We start from the raw sequence: 16,660 nt of genomic DNA, 5'->3' as shown, positions 1-16,660 counted from the left end.
TCATTAATGGTGTCAGTTAAAGATGCTGCTGCACTGCTAAGGCCCACTGAATGCTGCTCAATACCACTGAACAAGCTTGATGATGAATAAAATATTGCTGAGAACCTTTGGCTGTTGTGGAGTAACCTTGGGTGTTTCAGTATATTGTCATGCAGGCCTAAATACCAGTGTATTGATGGGCGACTTGGCATTTCCAAGTGACGGTGAATATCATTATAAAAAGATTTAAAAAGGGTGGCGAATCTGTGGAATTCTTTGCCATAGGAGGCTGTGGAGGCCTGGTCAATGGATATTTTTAAGGCAGAGACAGATAGATTCTTGATTAGTACGGGTGTCAGGGGTTATGGGGTGAAGGCAGGAGAATGGGGTTTGGAGGGAGAGTTAGATCAGCCATGATTGAATGGGGTAGTAGTCTTGATGGGCCGAATGGCCTGATTCTGCTCCTATCACTTATGACCTTATGGCCTTACAAAACAACAGCTATAACTACTTCACCTGCTAAGTAAGTTTCGGAATTGTTGTATAACTTTGGATACTTCTACATAACATTGGATACCGTTAAATATTGTTCAACTGCGTCTAGTTGCACAGCATAGATTGGGCAATATAATTTAACTGGTAATATTTACATACTGGTGATGGATTAGATTCAGGCCATCATAGAGTCACAGAGTCATCCAGCAGGGAAACAAGCCCTTTGGCCCAGCTTGCCCTTGCCGGCCAAGGTGCCCCATCTACACCAGCCCGACCTGCCCGTGTTTGACCCATGTCCCTCTCAACCTTTCCTATCCATGTACTTGTCCAAATGTCTCTCAAATGTTGCCGCGTTTTCTCATGTTATAGTCTACGTATTATAGTCATAGTACTTACAAAATGCTGGAGTAACTCAGCGGGTCAGGCAGCATCTCGGGAGAGAAGGAATGGGTGACGTTTCGGGTCGAGACCCTTCTTCAGACTGAAGAAGGGTCTCGACCCGAAACGTCACCCATTCCTTCTCTCCCGAGATGCTGCCTGACCCGCTGAGTTACTCCAGCATTCTGTGAATAAAAACCTTCGATTTGTACCAGCATCTGCAGTTATCTTCTTATAGTCATAGTACTTTTGCCCCAACTACCTCCACCAGCAGCTCGTTCCATGTACCCACTACCCTCTGTGTGAAAAAGTTACCCCTCGGGATGCTATTAAATCTATCCTCTCTCAGCTTAAACCTATGTCCCCTGGTTCTTGATTCCCTTACTCTGGGTAAAAAGACTGCCACTATTCCCCTCATGATCTTATCCACCTCAAGAGGATTATTTCTCATCCTCCCTCGCTCCGAGGAATGCAATCCGAGCTTGCTCAACCTCTTCCTGCACCACACGCCCTAAGTTCATGTGGTGAGAGTGGGCCCTCAGAGTCGGCCTTCTGCATCCTGCACATTGAACAAGGCAGGTGTTACTTCATACCTTGCACAGTCAGCTGTATCAGCCCTCTATCCTCGCCGTAGGAATTGATAGCATGGCAAGAGAAGAATCCGGAATCTCCCCGCACTGTTGGAGTAATCTGAAGAGAGAAGAAGAAAAAAAACGGAAAGTATGAAAACGCACAACTACCTTACTGAAAATATGAAAGGAAATTGGGTACACAGCAAATTGATCAGCATCTGAGGAGCGAATATCCATGTAATACTAGCGGGGGCAGCATGGTGGCGCAGCGGTGGAGTTGCTGCCTTACAGCGCCAGAGACCCGGGCTTGATCCTGACTACGGGCGCTGTCTGCACAGGGTTTGTACGTTCTCCCCCGTGACCTGCGTGGGTTTTCTCCGAGATCTTTGGTTTCCTCCCACACTCCAAAGGCGTACTGGTATGCAGGTTAATAGGCTTGGTATAAATGTTAAAAAAAACTGTCCCTAGTGTGTGTAAGATAGTGTTAATGTGCGGAGATCGCTGGTCGGTGCGGACCCGGTGGGCCGAAGGGCCTGTTTCCGGGCAGTATCTATAAACGAAACTAAATGGCCATCAGCTTAACATTTAAGTGTAGAAACAAAGAACTCCAGTTGCTGGTTTACACCAAAGAGAGACACACAGTGCTGGAGTCACTCAGCAGGTCAGGCAGCATCTCCGGGGAAAACGGATAGGTGATGTTTGGGGTCGGGACCTATCTTCAGACTGAAAGTAGGGGGTGGGGTTGGGGGGGGGGGGGGGGGTGAAGAGCTGGAGTTTGGCCTGCCAGGGCACCACCCTGCCTGAGGTCATTTAATGCCAGCCCTGATTTGTCCTGGTCTTTTCTCGCCTTCAGCTCTTCCCCACCCCCATCCCCTACTTTCAGTCTGACGAAGGATCCTGGCCCGAAGCGTCTCCTGTCCTTTTTATCCCAAGGTACTGCCTGACCCGTTGAGTTACTCCAGACACTACGTGTCTATCTTTAGCTTAACATTTAACCTCGTTTCCCTCTCCAGCCTGACTCACTAAATGCTATCAGCTTTTTCCATTGTTATCATAATTGCTGGAAGCAGAACTCTTCGTCCAGGCTTTCAAAACTTCATAACATCATAAATTCGTTAGTTCATAAGTGATCGGAGCAGAATTAGGCCATTCGGCCCCAAACGTCTACTCCACCATTCAATCATGGCTGACCTATCTCTCCCTCCTTACCCCATTCTCCTTCCTTCCCCAGATAACTTCTGACGCCCCTACTAATCAAGAATCTATCTATCCCTGCCTCAAAAATATCAATTGACTTGGCCTCCACAGCCTTGTGTGGCAATGAATTCCACAGATTCACCACCCTCTGACTGAAGAAATTCCTCCCCCCCCTCTTCCGAAAGGAACGTCCTTTAATTCTGAGGCTATGACGTCTGGTCCTAGACTCTCCCACTGGTGGAAACATCCTCTTCACATCCACTCCATCCAGGCCTTTAACTATTCAGTAAGTTTCAATGAGGTCGCCCCTCATTCCTCTAAACTCCAGGGAGTAGAGGCCTAGTGCAGCCAAAAGCTTTGGTCAATAGTCAACCCTTGCACAGGACCTCTAAGTTCAGTGTCTTTGAGAAAGCATTTAAATTCAATTCACTCTCCGGGGCCGTGTCTGTCTTGGTCGTGAATATTTATCTTTTTTTTTTTTTTATCTCTAACAAACATGTCTCAACTATTTTCTTTGATAAAGCCTTATATTTTCCAAAGATCCTTCAAAGTTTTTTTCTTCTGGCCTCTCTTCTCAGTCTCACAAGGGAGGCATGGTGGCCACACTCCAAAGGATTAGGTTAATTGACTGGGTAAATGTACAAATTGTCCCTAGTGTGTGAAGGGTAGTGTTAATGTGCGGGGATCGCTGGGCGGCACGGACTCGGTGGGCCGAAGGGCCTGTTTCCGTGCTGTATCTCTAAATCTAAATCTAAAATCTTAATGGACATGTTAAATGGAATGACCACCCGCCACCCCCCTTTACACTTGAACTCAAAGGTGTGCTTCCACATTGTATGACTCTATTAGTACAATCCACATTCCTATTTACTAGTTATTGCGCCTCACTATTCTTTCCCTTACAACACTTCCATGCTTCAAAACAGAGACCTTGTGATTTGTCCAGCTGACGAGAGAATCATTTGTGACCTTGGCTTTACCTTTCCCCCAAGGGCTCATATGCCACCATTGGAGTAACATTCCCCACCCACTGTGCTGGCGAGCCAATTTAGATTCTACGGCCGAACCCCTGGAGTGGGATTCGAACTCACGGCTCTATTGCGAGCCTCCTTATTTGTCAGAGTGAAACAGTCAGCTGCTGTGCATGCATTCAATATTGTAGCTTCCTGAAAGAGGCAACAGGTAGTGCGGACGAATCCTCACAGAAGGCTCCACTGCCATCCGAAGCAATGAATTTATTATCTTCTAGATATGAGCCAGCAGTGAGCAGATTAATGCAGAATGGTGTACGGTTTATATCTAGAATACATTCCAGTTATCCTTGCCTGAAGAAAAAGAATGAGCACAACCTCAGAAAGGTTGACAGTGATTGTGAATGACTGTTCACATTAGATTACAACTAATCTTGGATAACTCCTATCAATATTTCGAACACGAACAATGCCGTACCTATAATCTATTGCTTGAAAAAATTCTCCCGATAAAACCCATTTTATATTCAAATGAACTGAATAGAGGAGTAAAGTTTCCCGGGTTGACCCACTTACTGTGGAGACTTGTGTTAGAGGACAGACGTAGGTACACAATTGCCTAATTCACAGTCTAGGGGAGTTCCCATCCATGTGAATCTAAATGTTCTCTGGGGGACCTTGGTTTATTAAATACTTCACGAACAGGAGGCCACCATTCAATCTCAACAGCCCTCTCCACCTTTCAAGTAAATCAGAGATACAAGGACAAGCTAGAGATGAAATTGCAGATGCCCTGACTGAGATATATGAGACAAAGGGGCGCAGCGGTAGAGTCGCTGCCTTACAGAGACCTCGGGTTCGATCCCGACCATGGGTGCCGTCTGTAGGGAGTTTGTACGTTCTCCCCGTGACCGCGTGGGTTTCCTCCGAGATCTTCGGTTTCCTCCCACACTCCAATGGTGCAGGGCCGTTTTTACAGCATTATGGGCCCCCGGGCAAAGCAGTGTACTGGGGCCCCTACCGTTACTCTCCCCCACCCCCCTTTCCCTACCCCTGTCGTGCCGGCGAAAAGCACTTACCGAAAAGCACTTAGCGATGGACTTAGGGTGCTACATTGTTGCGAAAAGCACTTAAAGATCGCTGTGAGAAGCACTTAGGGACCGAAAATGTTGCGAAAAAAGCACTTATTGAACCTACATTTTTAAAGTATTATTTATTTATTGCAAGTCACTTAACATACACAGATCAGCATGGGGCCCCTATGTTCGTGGGCCCCGGGCAAGTGCCATCAGGCCCATGCGTTAAGACAGCCCTGCAAAGGTGTACAGGTTTGTGCAGGGATCGCTGGTTGGTGCGGACTTGGTGGGCTTCGGGGCCTGTTTCCGTGCTGTGCTATTGAGGGCGTGCAGCGCAGGTTTACTAGGTTGATTCCCAGAATGGCGGGACTGTCTTATGTTGAAAGACTGGAGCGACTAGGCTTGTACACACTGGAATTTAGAAGGATGAGAGGAGATCTTATCGAAACGTATAAGATTATTAAGGGGTTGGACACGTTAGAGGCAGGAAACATGTTCCCAATGTTGGGGAAGTCCAGAACCAGGGGCCACAGTTTAAGAATAAGGGGTAGGCCATTTAGAACGGAGATGAGGAAAAACTTTTTCAGTCAGAGAGTTGTAAATCTGTGGAATTCACTGCTTCAGAAGGCAGTGGAGGCCAAGTCTCTGAATGCATTCAAGAGAGAGCTAGATAGAGCTCTTAAGGATAGTGGAGTCAGGGGGAGAAGGCAGGAACGGGGTACTGATTGAGAATGATCAGCCATGATCACATTGAATGGTGGTGCTGGCTCGAAGGGCCGAATGGCCTACTCCTGCACCTAGTGTCTATTGTCTATTATCTCTAAACTAAAAACGAACCATTATTAGAAACAGGTGAAGTGCAGAAGACTGGAAGGTGGCTAATGTTGTGCCTCTATCTAAGAAGGGATGCAGGGAAAAGTTTGGGAACTATAGACCAGTGAGCCTAACATCTGTATTAGGCAAGTTACTGGAGAGTATTCTGAGGGATGTTAGATATGCATTTGGATAGATGTGGATAGTCAGCATATCATCATATCATATATATACAGCCGGAAACAGGCCTTTTCGCCCTCCAAGTCCGTGCCGCCCAGTGATCCCCGTACATTAACACTATCCTACACCCACTAGGGACAATTTTTACATTTACCCAGCCAATTAACCTACATACCTGTACGTCTTTGGAGTGTGGGAGGAAACCGAAGATCTCGGAGAAAACCCACGCAGGTCACGGGGAGAACGTACAAACTCCTTACAGTGCAGCACTCGTAGTCAGGATCGAACCTGAGTCTCCGGCGCTGCATTCGCTGTAAAGCAGCAACTCTACCGCTGCGCTACCGTGCCGCCCTAGTTTAGCCGCATGGTTTAGCACGTGGGAGATTGTGCCTAATGAATCTGATTGAGGTTTTGATAAAGTGGCCAAAAAGGGTGATGGAGGCAAAGCCATAGATGTTGCTTCAACAAGGCATTTGAAACAGTTATGCACAGTGGACTGCTCTGGAAGGCCAGTTCGCATGGGATTCCGGTAGAGCTATGCGACTGGGTGGCACGGTGGTGCAGCAGTAGAGTTGCTGCCTTACAGCGCCAGAGACCCGGGTTTGATCCTGACTACGGATACTTGTCTGTACGGCTTTGTACGTTCTCCCCATGACCTACATGGGTTTTCTCCGGGATCTCCGGCTTCCTACCACACGCCAAAGACGTTCAGGTTTGTAGGTGAATTGGCTTGGTAAGATTATAAATTATCCCAAGTGTGTGTAGGAACGTACGGGGAGAGCGTACAAACCCGGTACAGACAGTCCTTCTCTCCGGAGATGCTGCCTGACCCGCTGAGTTACTCCAGCATTTTGCGGCACCCATGGTCAGGATCGAACCCGAGTCTCTGACAGTATAAGGCAGTAGCTCTACCACTACGCTACCATGCCGCCCTCCAACATTCAATCATGGCTGATCTATCTCTCACTCTCAAACCCATTCTCCTGCCTTCTCCCAGTAACCCCTGACACCCATGCTAATCAAGAATCTATCTATCTCTGCCTTAAAAATATCTGTTGTCTTGACCTCCACAGCCTTCTGTGGCAATGAATTCTACAGATTCACCACCCTTTGACTAAATAAATTCCTCCTCATTTCCTTTCTAAAGGAAAATCCTTCTTATTCTGAGGCATTCAGGTATTCAATAAGATCTGAGCAAATCTCAGACTAACCTCAACCCCACATTTAGATTCAGATTCATAGTAGTTTAGTGTTAAATAAACCAGGTGACATGAAATTTCATTGTTCGCATGAAGCTCATAAGCAATATACATGGTAACGAAAAACGCAACAATAAATCTACGTATTTAAATATTAAAATAAAGTACAACATGGGCTTGTTTTCTTATTGTTTTTTTCACTAATGTGTTGTTTTCCCCTTCGCATTTTTCTTTTAAATGCCTTGCAGAAGTTATGCATTATTTATGTTTTTGTCCGTTGCCTGAGCTCATGTTCCTACGATGTTGCTTCTCGCAAGGTTTTCATTGTGCCTGTACCTCACCTTACTTCTCCATGTGACATTAAGCTTGACTTGACTTGAAATACTACGATGATTGCAATAGAGCAGAATGCGGCAGACACTGCTTCCAAGATGGCGCCCAACCCAGGTGGCTACTTGCGTGCTAGCCACAGAGGCAGATGTACAATCGCATATTACAATCGCCCCACACTCTTAAATCTCCGCTCCTCCTTCCACTGTAAATGGCACGATTGCGATCATGCATTGTCTTGCCGCCGACTGGTTTGCGCGCAACAAAAGCTTTTCACTGTACCTCGGTACACGTGACAATGCACTAAACTGAACTAGGTCTTTAATTAGTGCAGGAGGAGCTGAAGTCCAATGGCGGATTACGCAGATGAGCTGGAGATGGGGGTGAGAATGCCAGCCTGGAGCTCCAAAGGGGTAGAAGAGAGGAGAGGGAATGGCCAGGGTGGAAGGCATCCTTGACAATACCTCCAGCCTCCCTGTTGCAACACACCATGAACATGGACTGGATAGAAGGAACTGAAGAGCCTGGGATAGACACAAATTGCTGGAGTAACTCAGCAGGACAGGCAGCATCCCTGGAGAGGAGGGATGGGTGACGTTACGGGTTGAGACCCTTCTTCGCAGCTGAAGAGCCTGTGTTGGACTGGGCAGTGTTCACAAATTTTTAATATATACGATAATCTGCATTGAAACAGGCCCTTCGGCCCAACTTTGAATGAATGAATGAATACTTTATGAATGAAGACTTTATGAATGAATAATTTGTTGTCACATGCAACAAGTCACAGTGAAATTCTTTGTTTGCAGACCCAAGGTATGCAAATAGTCACCACGTAAAGGGCACCGGCAAAGTTACAAAGTATCCCGCCAGATCCACCTTTGTTCCAACATGCCCCATCTACATTAATTCCATCTGCCTGCTTTTAGCCCATATCTCACTAAAAAGGATCCTACCCACCCAATCTCCAAAGGTTCAGGCCATCAAGATAAAAGAGCTGCCATACCAGGCTAAGATTTCCTATTTTTTAATAGTGATCTGGAACTTTAGACTCTCCCACAAGAGGCAACATCCATTGCAAATGGTGTCCCTCCTGTTGTAGAATCATAGAGTCTTATAGCAAGGAAGGCCCTTCGGCCCAGCTTTCCCACACCCGTCAACATGTCCCAGCTACACTAGTCCCACCTGCCTGCGTTTGGCCCATATCCCTCCAAACCTGTCCTATCCTGCCTAAATGTTTCTTAAATGTTGCAATAGTACCTGCCTCAACTACCTCCTCCGGCAGCTCGTTCCTTACATCCACCGCCCTTTGCGTGAAAAAGTTACCCCTTAGGCTCCTATTCAATCTTTCCCCCCCTCACCTTAAACCTGTGTCCTCTGGTTCTCGATTCCCCTACTCTGGTCACGAGACTCTGTGTGTCCCGCCGATCTATTCCCCTCATGAATTTTGTACACCTCTATACGATCACCCCTCATCATCCTGCGCTCCAAGGAATAGAGTCCTTGCCTGTTCAACCTCTCCCACTAGCTCAGGCCCACAGGCCCTGGCGACATCTTCGTAAATCCTCTCTGCACCCTTTCCAGCTTGTTGATCGTTCGTACCCAGTAGACAATAGACAATAGACAATAGACAATAGGTGCAGGAGTAGGCCATTCAGCCCTTCGAGCCAGCACCACCATTCAATGCGATCATGGCTGATCACTCACAATCAGTACCCCGTTCTTGCCTTCTCCCCATACCCCCTCACTCCGCTATCCTTAAGAGCTCTATCCAGCTCTCTCTTGAAAGCATCCACCGAACTGGCCTCCACTGCCTTCTGAGGCAGAGAATTCCACACCTTCACCACTCTCTGACTGAAAAAGTTCTTCCTCATCTCCGTTCCAAATGGCCTACCCCTTATTCTTAAACTGTGGCCCCTTGTTCTGGACTCCCCCAACATTGGGAACATGTTTCCTGCCTCTAATGTGTCCAATCCCCTAATTATTTTATATGTTTCAATAAGATCCCCCCTCATCCTTCTAAATTCCAGTGTATACAAGCCTAATTGCTCCAGCCTTTCAACATACGACATAGTCCCCATTCCATGACTCATTCAAAGTAACACCTTCTGTCAAGCTATGTGTCGACTCTTCAATAATTAGAGACCTCAAGCGTACGTTCAAACACATAATCTTCCTCACTACTGTTTCGCATGTACACATTGAGATCAAGTGATGTGTATAATATTTTCTGAATCTCTCATCGGCTAGAGTCACAGAGTCCTGCAGGGTGGAAACAGGACTCCATCGTCACCGGCCAATATGTCCCAACTACCCTAGTCCCACCTGCCTGCATTTGTCCCAAATCCCTCTAAACCTGTCCTATCCATGTACCTGGAAACAGGCCCTTCGGCCCAACTTGCCCATACTGGCCACCATGTCTCATCCACACTAGTCCCACCTGCCTGTGTTTGGCCTATATCCCTCTAAACCTGTCCCAATCCATGTAACTGTCTAAATATTTCTTAAAGCTAGTTTACTATAGCGTGATAATTCTTTGAACTGTACACGTCTACAAAGTGATATCTGATTTTCTCATCTCTGAAAAATGGAGTGGTTTCATCAGAAGAACCATGTAATCATGTAATCTCAACCTTGTTTTCTCATACCATGTGTTTCAATGCCTTTCTTTCACCGAACCTGATTTATTTGAACCAGATTCAGTCACGTCCTAAGCCTCCAGGACACCAGCATTTCTGCAGGAGTGTTGAGTCAAGAGTCAAGAGTGTTTTATTGCCATGTTATTTATTGCCTTTCACTGTTCCTCGGTACACATGACAATAATAAACTAAACTAAACTAAATTCAGTCTAGCTACCTCCCGACTACACCAAGTGCCAGGGGAAAATCTACCCACTAGCATTGATCGTCCTCAGTGGCCTCTCACCTAGATTGTTGCCTTCCACCCAGATTCTCCTGCCTTTCTTCTCAGGCCGTCTCCCCCTAACCATGTGTCCTTGGGCCCAATGTAGCCCATTTTCCCATTGCTAATGTGTAGGAAGGAACTGCAGATGCTGGTTTACACCGAAGATAGACCCAAAATGCTGGAGTAACTCAGCGGGACAGGCAGCATCTCTGCAGAGAAGGAACGGCTGACGTTTCATGAGGGAGGGTCTCGACCCGAAGCGTCACCCATTCCTTCTCTCCAGAGATGCTGCCTGAGCCGCTGAGTTACTCCAGCATTTTGTGTCTATCTTCCCTTTGCTAACTCTCTGCTGGCACGCGGCAACCCTTAGTCTGATGCACGCCTGCTTCGGTAGAGCCCCATGCCCTGGATTCAAAACCGACATGCCCCCGAAGACGAGGTTGGGTTGGAACCTCGAGGTCAGGGACAGGCCGAGGTTGGAGTCTCGAGGTCGGGCAGAGGTGGATGGTCCATGTCACGGAGAACAAAGGGGGACCCAGTGTGTGTGGGGGGGGGGGGGCGCTGAGAACAAAGGATCCGGCATGGGGGGGCCGCCTAGAACCAAGGAGGACCCGGCATGGGGGGGCCGCCTAGAACCAAGGAGGACCCGGCATGGGGGGGCCATCTAGAACCAAGGAGGACCCGGCATGGGGGGGGGGGGGGGGGCTAGAACAAAGGGAGACCTGGCGTTGGGGGGAGGGGGGCGCCGAGAACAAAGTGGGAGGAAGAAGGGACGAGTACTTTTTGTAACTTTGTCGGCAATAGACAATAGACAATAGGTGCAGGAGGAGGCCATTCGGCCCTTCGAGCCAGCACCGCCATTCAATGTGATCATGGCTGATCATTCTCAATCAGTACCCCGTTCCTGCCTTCTCCCCATACCCCCTGACTCCGCTATCCTTAAGAGCTCTATCCAGCTCTCTCTTGAATGCATTCAGAGAATTGGCCTCCACTGCCTTCTGAGGCAGAAAATTCCACAGATTCACAACTCTCTGACTGAAAACGTTTTTCCTCATCTCAGTTCTAAATGGCCTACCCCTTATTCTTAAACCGTGGCCCCTTGTTCTGGACTCCCCCAACATTGGGAACATGTTTCCTGCCTCTAACGTGTCCAACCCCTTAATAATCTTATACGTTTCGATAAGATCTCCTCTCATCCTTCTAAATTCCAGTGTATACAAGCCTAGTCGCTCCAGTCTTTCAACATATGACAGTCCCGCCATTCCGGGAATCAACCTAGTAAACCTACGCTGCACGCCCTCAATAGCAAGAATATCCTTCCTCAAATTTGGAGACCAAAACTGCACACAATACTCCAGGCACCTTTGCGGTGACCCCTTTGTGTACTTTGCATGCAAAAACAAAGAGTGTCACCGAACCCTAGGCTAGGTACAAGTGACAATAATGCATTATCATCACCATCATCATCATTATCACAAGCAGCAGGCCCACGACACAGAGATCGTTACACGAGCAGTGACCATTTAATGACCTTTGCAGGCGCCAATCGATTTTTAGCTTGGGCTCTCCGAGAATTAACTAATCCTTGGCCCTCAGCTGGCTGACCAAGCATTGAAGAATCTCGAGCCCAAAATTCTTTTATTCCTGCATGAAAGCGAGAGGAAAACCTTGCAACGTAAATCCCTCGCGTTGTTCAAATAGCGTTTTAATCTTGTGGCAGGACCGTGAAGGGTAACTCATTTAAAGCGGGATATTTAATTGCATTCAGAGTGAAATTGATTTTCCTTCTCTGTCTCTGGGCCGCGAGTGAGAGAATATTATCGGATGCTTCAGCGTGAAGGTCTGAGGGATTTTTCCGAGACAGCGCTGATAGGGGTCAGGACGGGCTGTTGTTATGGTAACCGTGTCAAAAAAAAACCCCCAGTCGCTCGGCTGGCTCATAAAAGGTGGGAAGGATTTTAGAGATTAAAAAGCAGATACCGATGGAGCTCTGAAACATCTCAGGGCCCGAGCAGAGAGAAAAGAGAACTGTAAAGAAGCAAAGATCAAAGAAGTGCAACGATTATTATTCCATAGGTGAGATCCGTTGGGCTCTGATTGATTTTTTTTTCCTCTCCGTTCATTAGTGTAAACTGCGGCCTCACTGGGACACTGGCTCTGGGGCTGGGCTCTGAGACATCTTTCGAGTTGGCTTCCTGATGCAGTCTCAATGTAAGCAGGTGCAACCCTTTGATTCCTTGTCATTGAGAGTAGCAGCGTTAGAGTTCCCCACAGAAGCACTTTACACAGTTGCTGCTGCCGACGATGCTAAAGATGTGGCCCTCTTGTGTCCATCGCTCTATGAATGTAATCTGTAATGAGCGTGTGTCGGCACTGGGCCTGTGCTCGCAGGGGTTTAGAAGAATGAGGGGGGGGGGGGAACACCTCATTGAAACATACAGAATAGCAAAAGGCGTGGATAGAGTGGATGTGGAGAGGATGTTTCCACTAGTGGGAGAGTCCAGAACTAGAGGGTACAGCCTCAGAATTAAAGGACGTTCTTTTAGGAAGGAGATGAGGAGAAATTTCTTTAGTCAGAGGGTGGTGAATCTGTTGGAATTCTTTGCCACAGAAGGCTGTGGAGGCCAAGTCAGTGGATATTTTTAAGGCAGAGGCAGACAGATTCTTGATTGGTACGGGTGTCAGAGGTTATTCGGAGAAGTCAGGAGAATGGGGTTAGGGGGGAGAGACAGATCAGCCATGATTGAATGGCGGAGTAGACTTGATGGGCCGAATGGCCTAATTCTACTCCAATTCCTTACGACCTTATGACCTTATAATAATAACTTGATAACAATAACTTTATTTGTGTAGCACTTTTCATACAATTGAATGGAACCCAAAGTGCTTTCCACAAAAATACAGGTCTAGACAAAAATACAATTAAAAACAGCAAGGACAGAGACGGTTAACAGCATAAAAAGCACAGAATTATATAAAAATGTAAAAAAATAAATAAAAATTTGAGAGTGTAAAAGGACAAAAATCAAAAACACTGAGGTCAAATACAGAGTCCCATATATTATATGAGCACCCAAGCTGCTAAAGTGTATGCTGAGATAAATACAAGAGAATAAAGGGAATTTTTACAATGTCATCAGAAAAAATAAAGTCAGTTAAAAGCTTGATTGAAAATGACTTATGTATAATATTCCCTCGCACATGAATGCAAGATGCTCGCCTCGCTGGGACAACTCAGTTCAGTTTCAGTTTCAGTTTCAGTTTCAGTTTAGTTTATTGTCACGTGTACCGAGGTACAGTGAAAGGCTTTTGTTGCGTGCTATTAAGTCAGCAGAAAGACAATACATGATTCCCATCGATCCATTTACAGTGTGTAGGTACATGAAAAGGGAATAACGTTTAGTGCAAGGTAAAGCCAGCAAAGTCTGATCAAGGATACCCCGAGGGTCACCAAAGTGGTGGGTAGTAGTTCAGCACTGCTCTCTGGTTGTGGTAGAATGATTCAGTTACCTGATAATAATAGACAATAGACAATAGGTGCAGGAGTAGGCCATTCGGCCCTTTGAGCCAGCACCGCCATTCAATGTGATCATGGCTGATCATTCTCAATCAGTACCCCGTTCTTGCCTTCTCCCCATACCCCCTGACTCCGCTATCCTTAAGAGCTCTATCTAGCTGGAATCTACCTAACAGCTGGAAAAAACTGTCCCTGAATATGGAGGTGTACATTTTCACACTTCGATTTTGGATTTTCAAACACCGATTTTGGAGCATTGTTGGACAACCATCTTTAATTTTAGTTTAGTTTAGTTTAGGGATACAGCATGGAAACAGGCCTTTCGGCCTACCGAGTCCCTACACACACTAGGGACAATTTACACATACGCCAAGCCAATTAACTGACAAACCTGTATGTCTTTGGAGTGTGGGAGGAAACCGAAGATCTCGAAGAAAACCCACGCGGTCACGAGGAGAACGTACAAGCTCCATACAGACAGCGCCCGTAGTCGGGATCGAACCCGGGTCTCCGACGCTGCAAGGGCTGCAAGCCAGCAACTCTACCGCTGCGCCACCGTGGCCGCCCATGCACATTCTCATGCATCGCAGCACCACCAGCCTCTATACCTTCAGCTGCCTAGACCTTAACTACAGGAGTTCTCTCCCACAATACTTCTCTTTACCTCCTATTCCCCTTTAAAACAGCCCTTGCAAACCAACCTCCTTGACCAAACCTTTGGACATCTCAATATGCCCAGAAGTGCTTCAGATCAGTTTTTTTCGGCCTAAACTACAAGATGGGCGGCACGGTGGTGCAGCGGTAGAGTTGCTGCCTTACAGCGTCAGCGACCCCGGTTCGATCCTGACTACGGGTGCTGTCTGTACGATGATTGTACGTTCTCCCCGTGACCCGTGTGGGTTTTCTCCAAGATCTTCGATTTCCTCCCACACTTTCTCTTACCCATCACATTTCTTTTGAATAATTGCATTGCAAAAGTAATGCATTTAAGATTGTTCCCGATGTTGGGGAAGGCTAGAACAAGGGGTCACAGTTTAAGGATAAGGGGGAAATCTTTTAGGACCGAGATGAGAAAGTTTTTTTTCACACAGAGAGTGGTGAGTCTGTGGAATTCTCTGCCACAGAAGGTAGTTGAAGCCAGTTCATTGGCTATATTTAAGAGGGAGTTAGATGTGGCCCTTGTGGCTAAAGGGATCAGGGGGTATGGAGAGAAGGCAGGTACGGGATACTGAGTTGGATGATCAGCCATGATCATATTGAATGGCGGTGCAGGCTCGAAGGGCCGAATGGCCTACTCCTGCACCTATTTTCTATGTTTCCATGTTTCAAAGACGTACAGGTTTGTAGGTTAATTGGCTTGGTGTAAATGTGGTAGAAATGTAAAATTGTCCCTAGCGTGACTGGGGTAGTGTTAGTGTGCGGGGATCGCTGGTCGGTGCCGACCTGTGGGTCTGTTTCTGTGCTGTATCTCTGAACTAAACTAAACGATGCTTCAGTTGTTTTGTTATTTCATGTTTTTATTTAATACTGTAAAAATATTCTGCCTAATGACAAACCCCCTTTAAAATATAACCAGAGGTGGCTCTTTGCAATGGTTTCTTCTGAATAATTGCATTGCAAAAGTAATGCATTTAATATTTTGTGATGGGCAAGAGAAAGGTCAGCCTATTCACAGCTTGACAAAATGAAACATCGCAACTGTAATCTTTCACGAGCTTCCATTTACCACTGGTAAGTGCCTCGCGATTTGTCTAATTTTCCTTTATCTGTCACTAGAACCTGCTTCCTACAACCCCCCGAATCCGTACAACAAAGAGAACGTCAGATGAGAGACAGCAGTAATGGGACAAGGAGCGTTTCAGCTGACACAGGGGGATTTTTGGCAAGGTAAGCAGGGATGTTCACTGACAGAAGATGTGAGCACCCAGCTGTGCTCTGATGTGGCGCGCGGGTGATTCCTGCTTGATCAGTGCAGGGAAGGAAATGAAACCCGGCCTTGCTCTTACTTTTAAACAACTTGTTCTCGGCTTTAATCATTAACAGCTCCGGCTTGCATTCCGACAGCGCTTTTAATGCGGTTGATGTTCGTCCCACGCGTTATCAGACAAAGTTTAGCAGCAATCCACATAAACATGGGGAGGTGAGGAACGGGAGCAGTGTGTGTCACATTGCCCCTCAGGCCCACACCAACTTGATGATCTGGTCATGGCCTCAACTCAATTTTCCTGGCGTGCCTCCCAATCTTTGATTTCTGCAAAATATAACCACTCTCATCCTCCGATGAGAAGCATAGAAAACAGGAGCTCTTGGCTCTTAAGCTTTTCTATTTGGCTCGCTGAGCATACTCTAATATTCATCATTTATTCACAAAATGCTGGAGTAACTCAGCAGGTCAGGCAGCATCTCGGGAGAGAAGGAATCATCATGATCATTGAAAGTCATTATCCCATCTCAGCTCTTCCTACGTCAACAGAGCGGCACAGTGGTGCAGCAGTAGAATTATATATATAGTATAAGAAAATAACTGCAGATGCTGGTACAAATCGAAGGTGTTTATTCAAGCAGTAGAATTGCTGCCTTACAGCCCCAGAGACACGGGTTCAATCCTGACTACGGGTGCTGTCTGTATGGAGTTTCTACGTTCTCCGCCTAACCGCCTGGGTTTCATAAGGTCATAGGCGATGGGAGAAGAATTAGGCCATTCGGCCCATCAAGGCTACTCCGCCATTCAATCATGGCTGATCTCTCTCCCCCCTAACCTCATTCTCCTGCCTTCTCCCCGTAACCTCTGACACCCGTACTAATCGAGAACTATCAATCTCCATCTATTAAAAATATCCGTTGACTTGGTTTCCACAGCCTTCTGTGGCAAAAAAAGTCCACAGATTCACCACCCTCTGGCTAAAGGTTCATCCCACATTCCAATGATATGCAGGTTTGCAGGTTAATTGGCTTCTGTAAATTGTCCTAGCGTATAGGATAGAACTAGTACTCGGATGATCGTTGATCGGCGCGGACGCGGTGGGCTGAAGGGCCCGTTCCACACTGCATC

At 46.8% G+C, this 16,660-nt stretch overlaps 1 protein-coding gene across 1 annotated transcript in view; it reads right to left on the bottom strand.

Annotated features, from left to right (window-relative positions):
- The window catches only part of LOC144598975 (cell adhesion molecule DSCAM), a 565,733-nt gene that overhangs the window by 127,308 nt on the left and 421,765 nt on the right, over positions 1-16,660 (bottom strand). The window contains exon 13 of the mRNA XM_078409651.1: positions 1,446-1,542. Within this exon, the coding sequence (XP_078265777.1) occupies positions 1,446-1,542 (97 nt within the window). The remainder of the gene's footprint in view (positions 1-1,445; positions 1,543-16,660) is intronic.

Source organism: Rhinoraja longicauda, chromosome 12 (genome assembly GCF_053455715.1).
Source record: "Rhinoraja longicauda isolate Sanriku21f chromosome 12, sRhiLon1.1, whole genome shotgun sequence".
NCBI lineage: Eukaryota > Metazoa > Chordata > Chondrichthyes > Rajiformes > Arhynchobatidae > Rhinoraja > Rhinoraja longicauda.
This window is presented reverse-complemented; position numbering and strand designations above follow the sequence as displayed.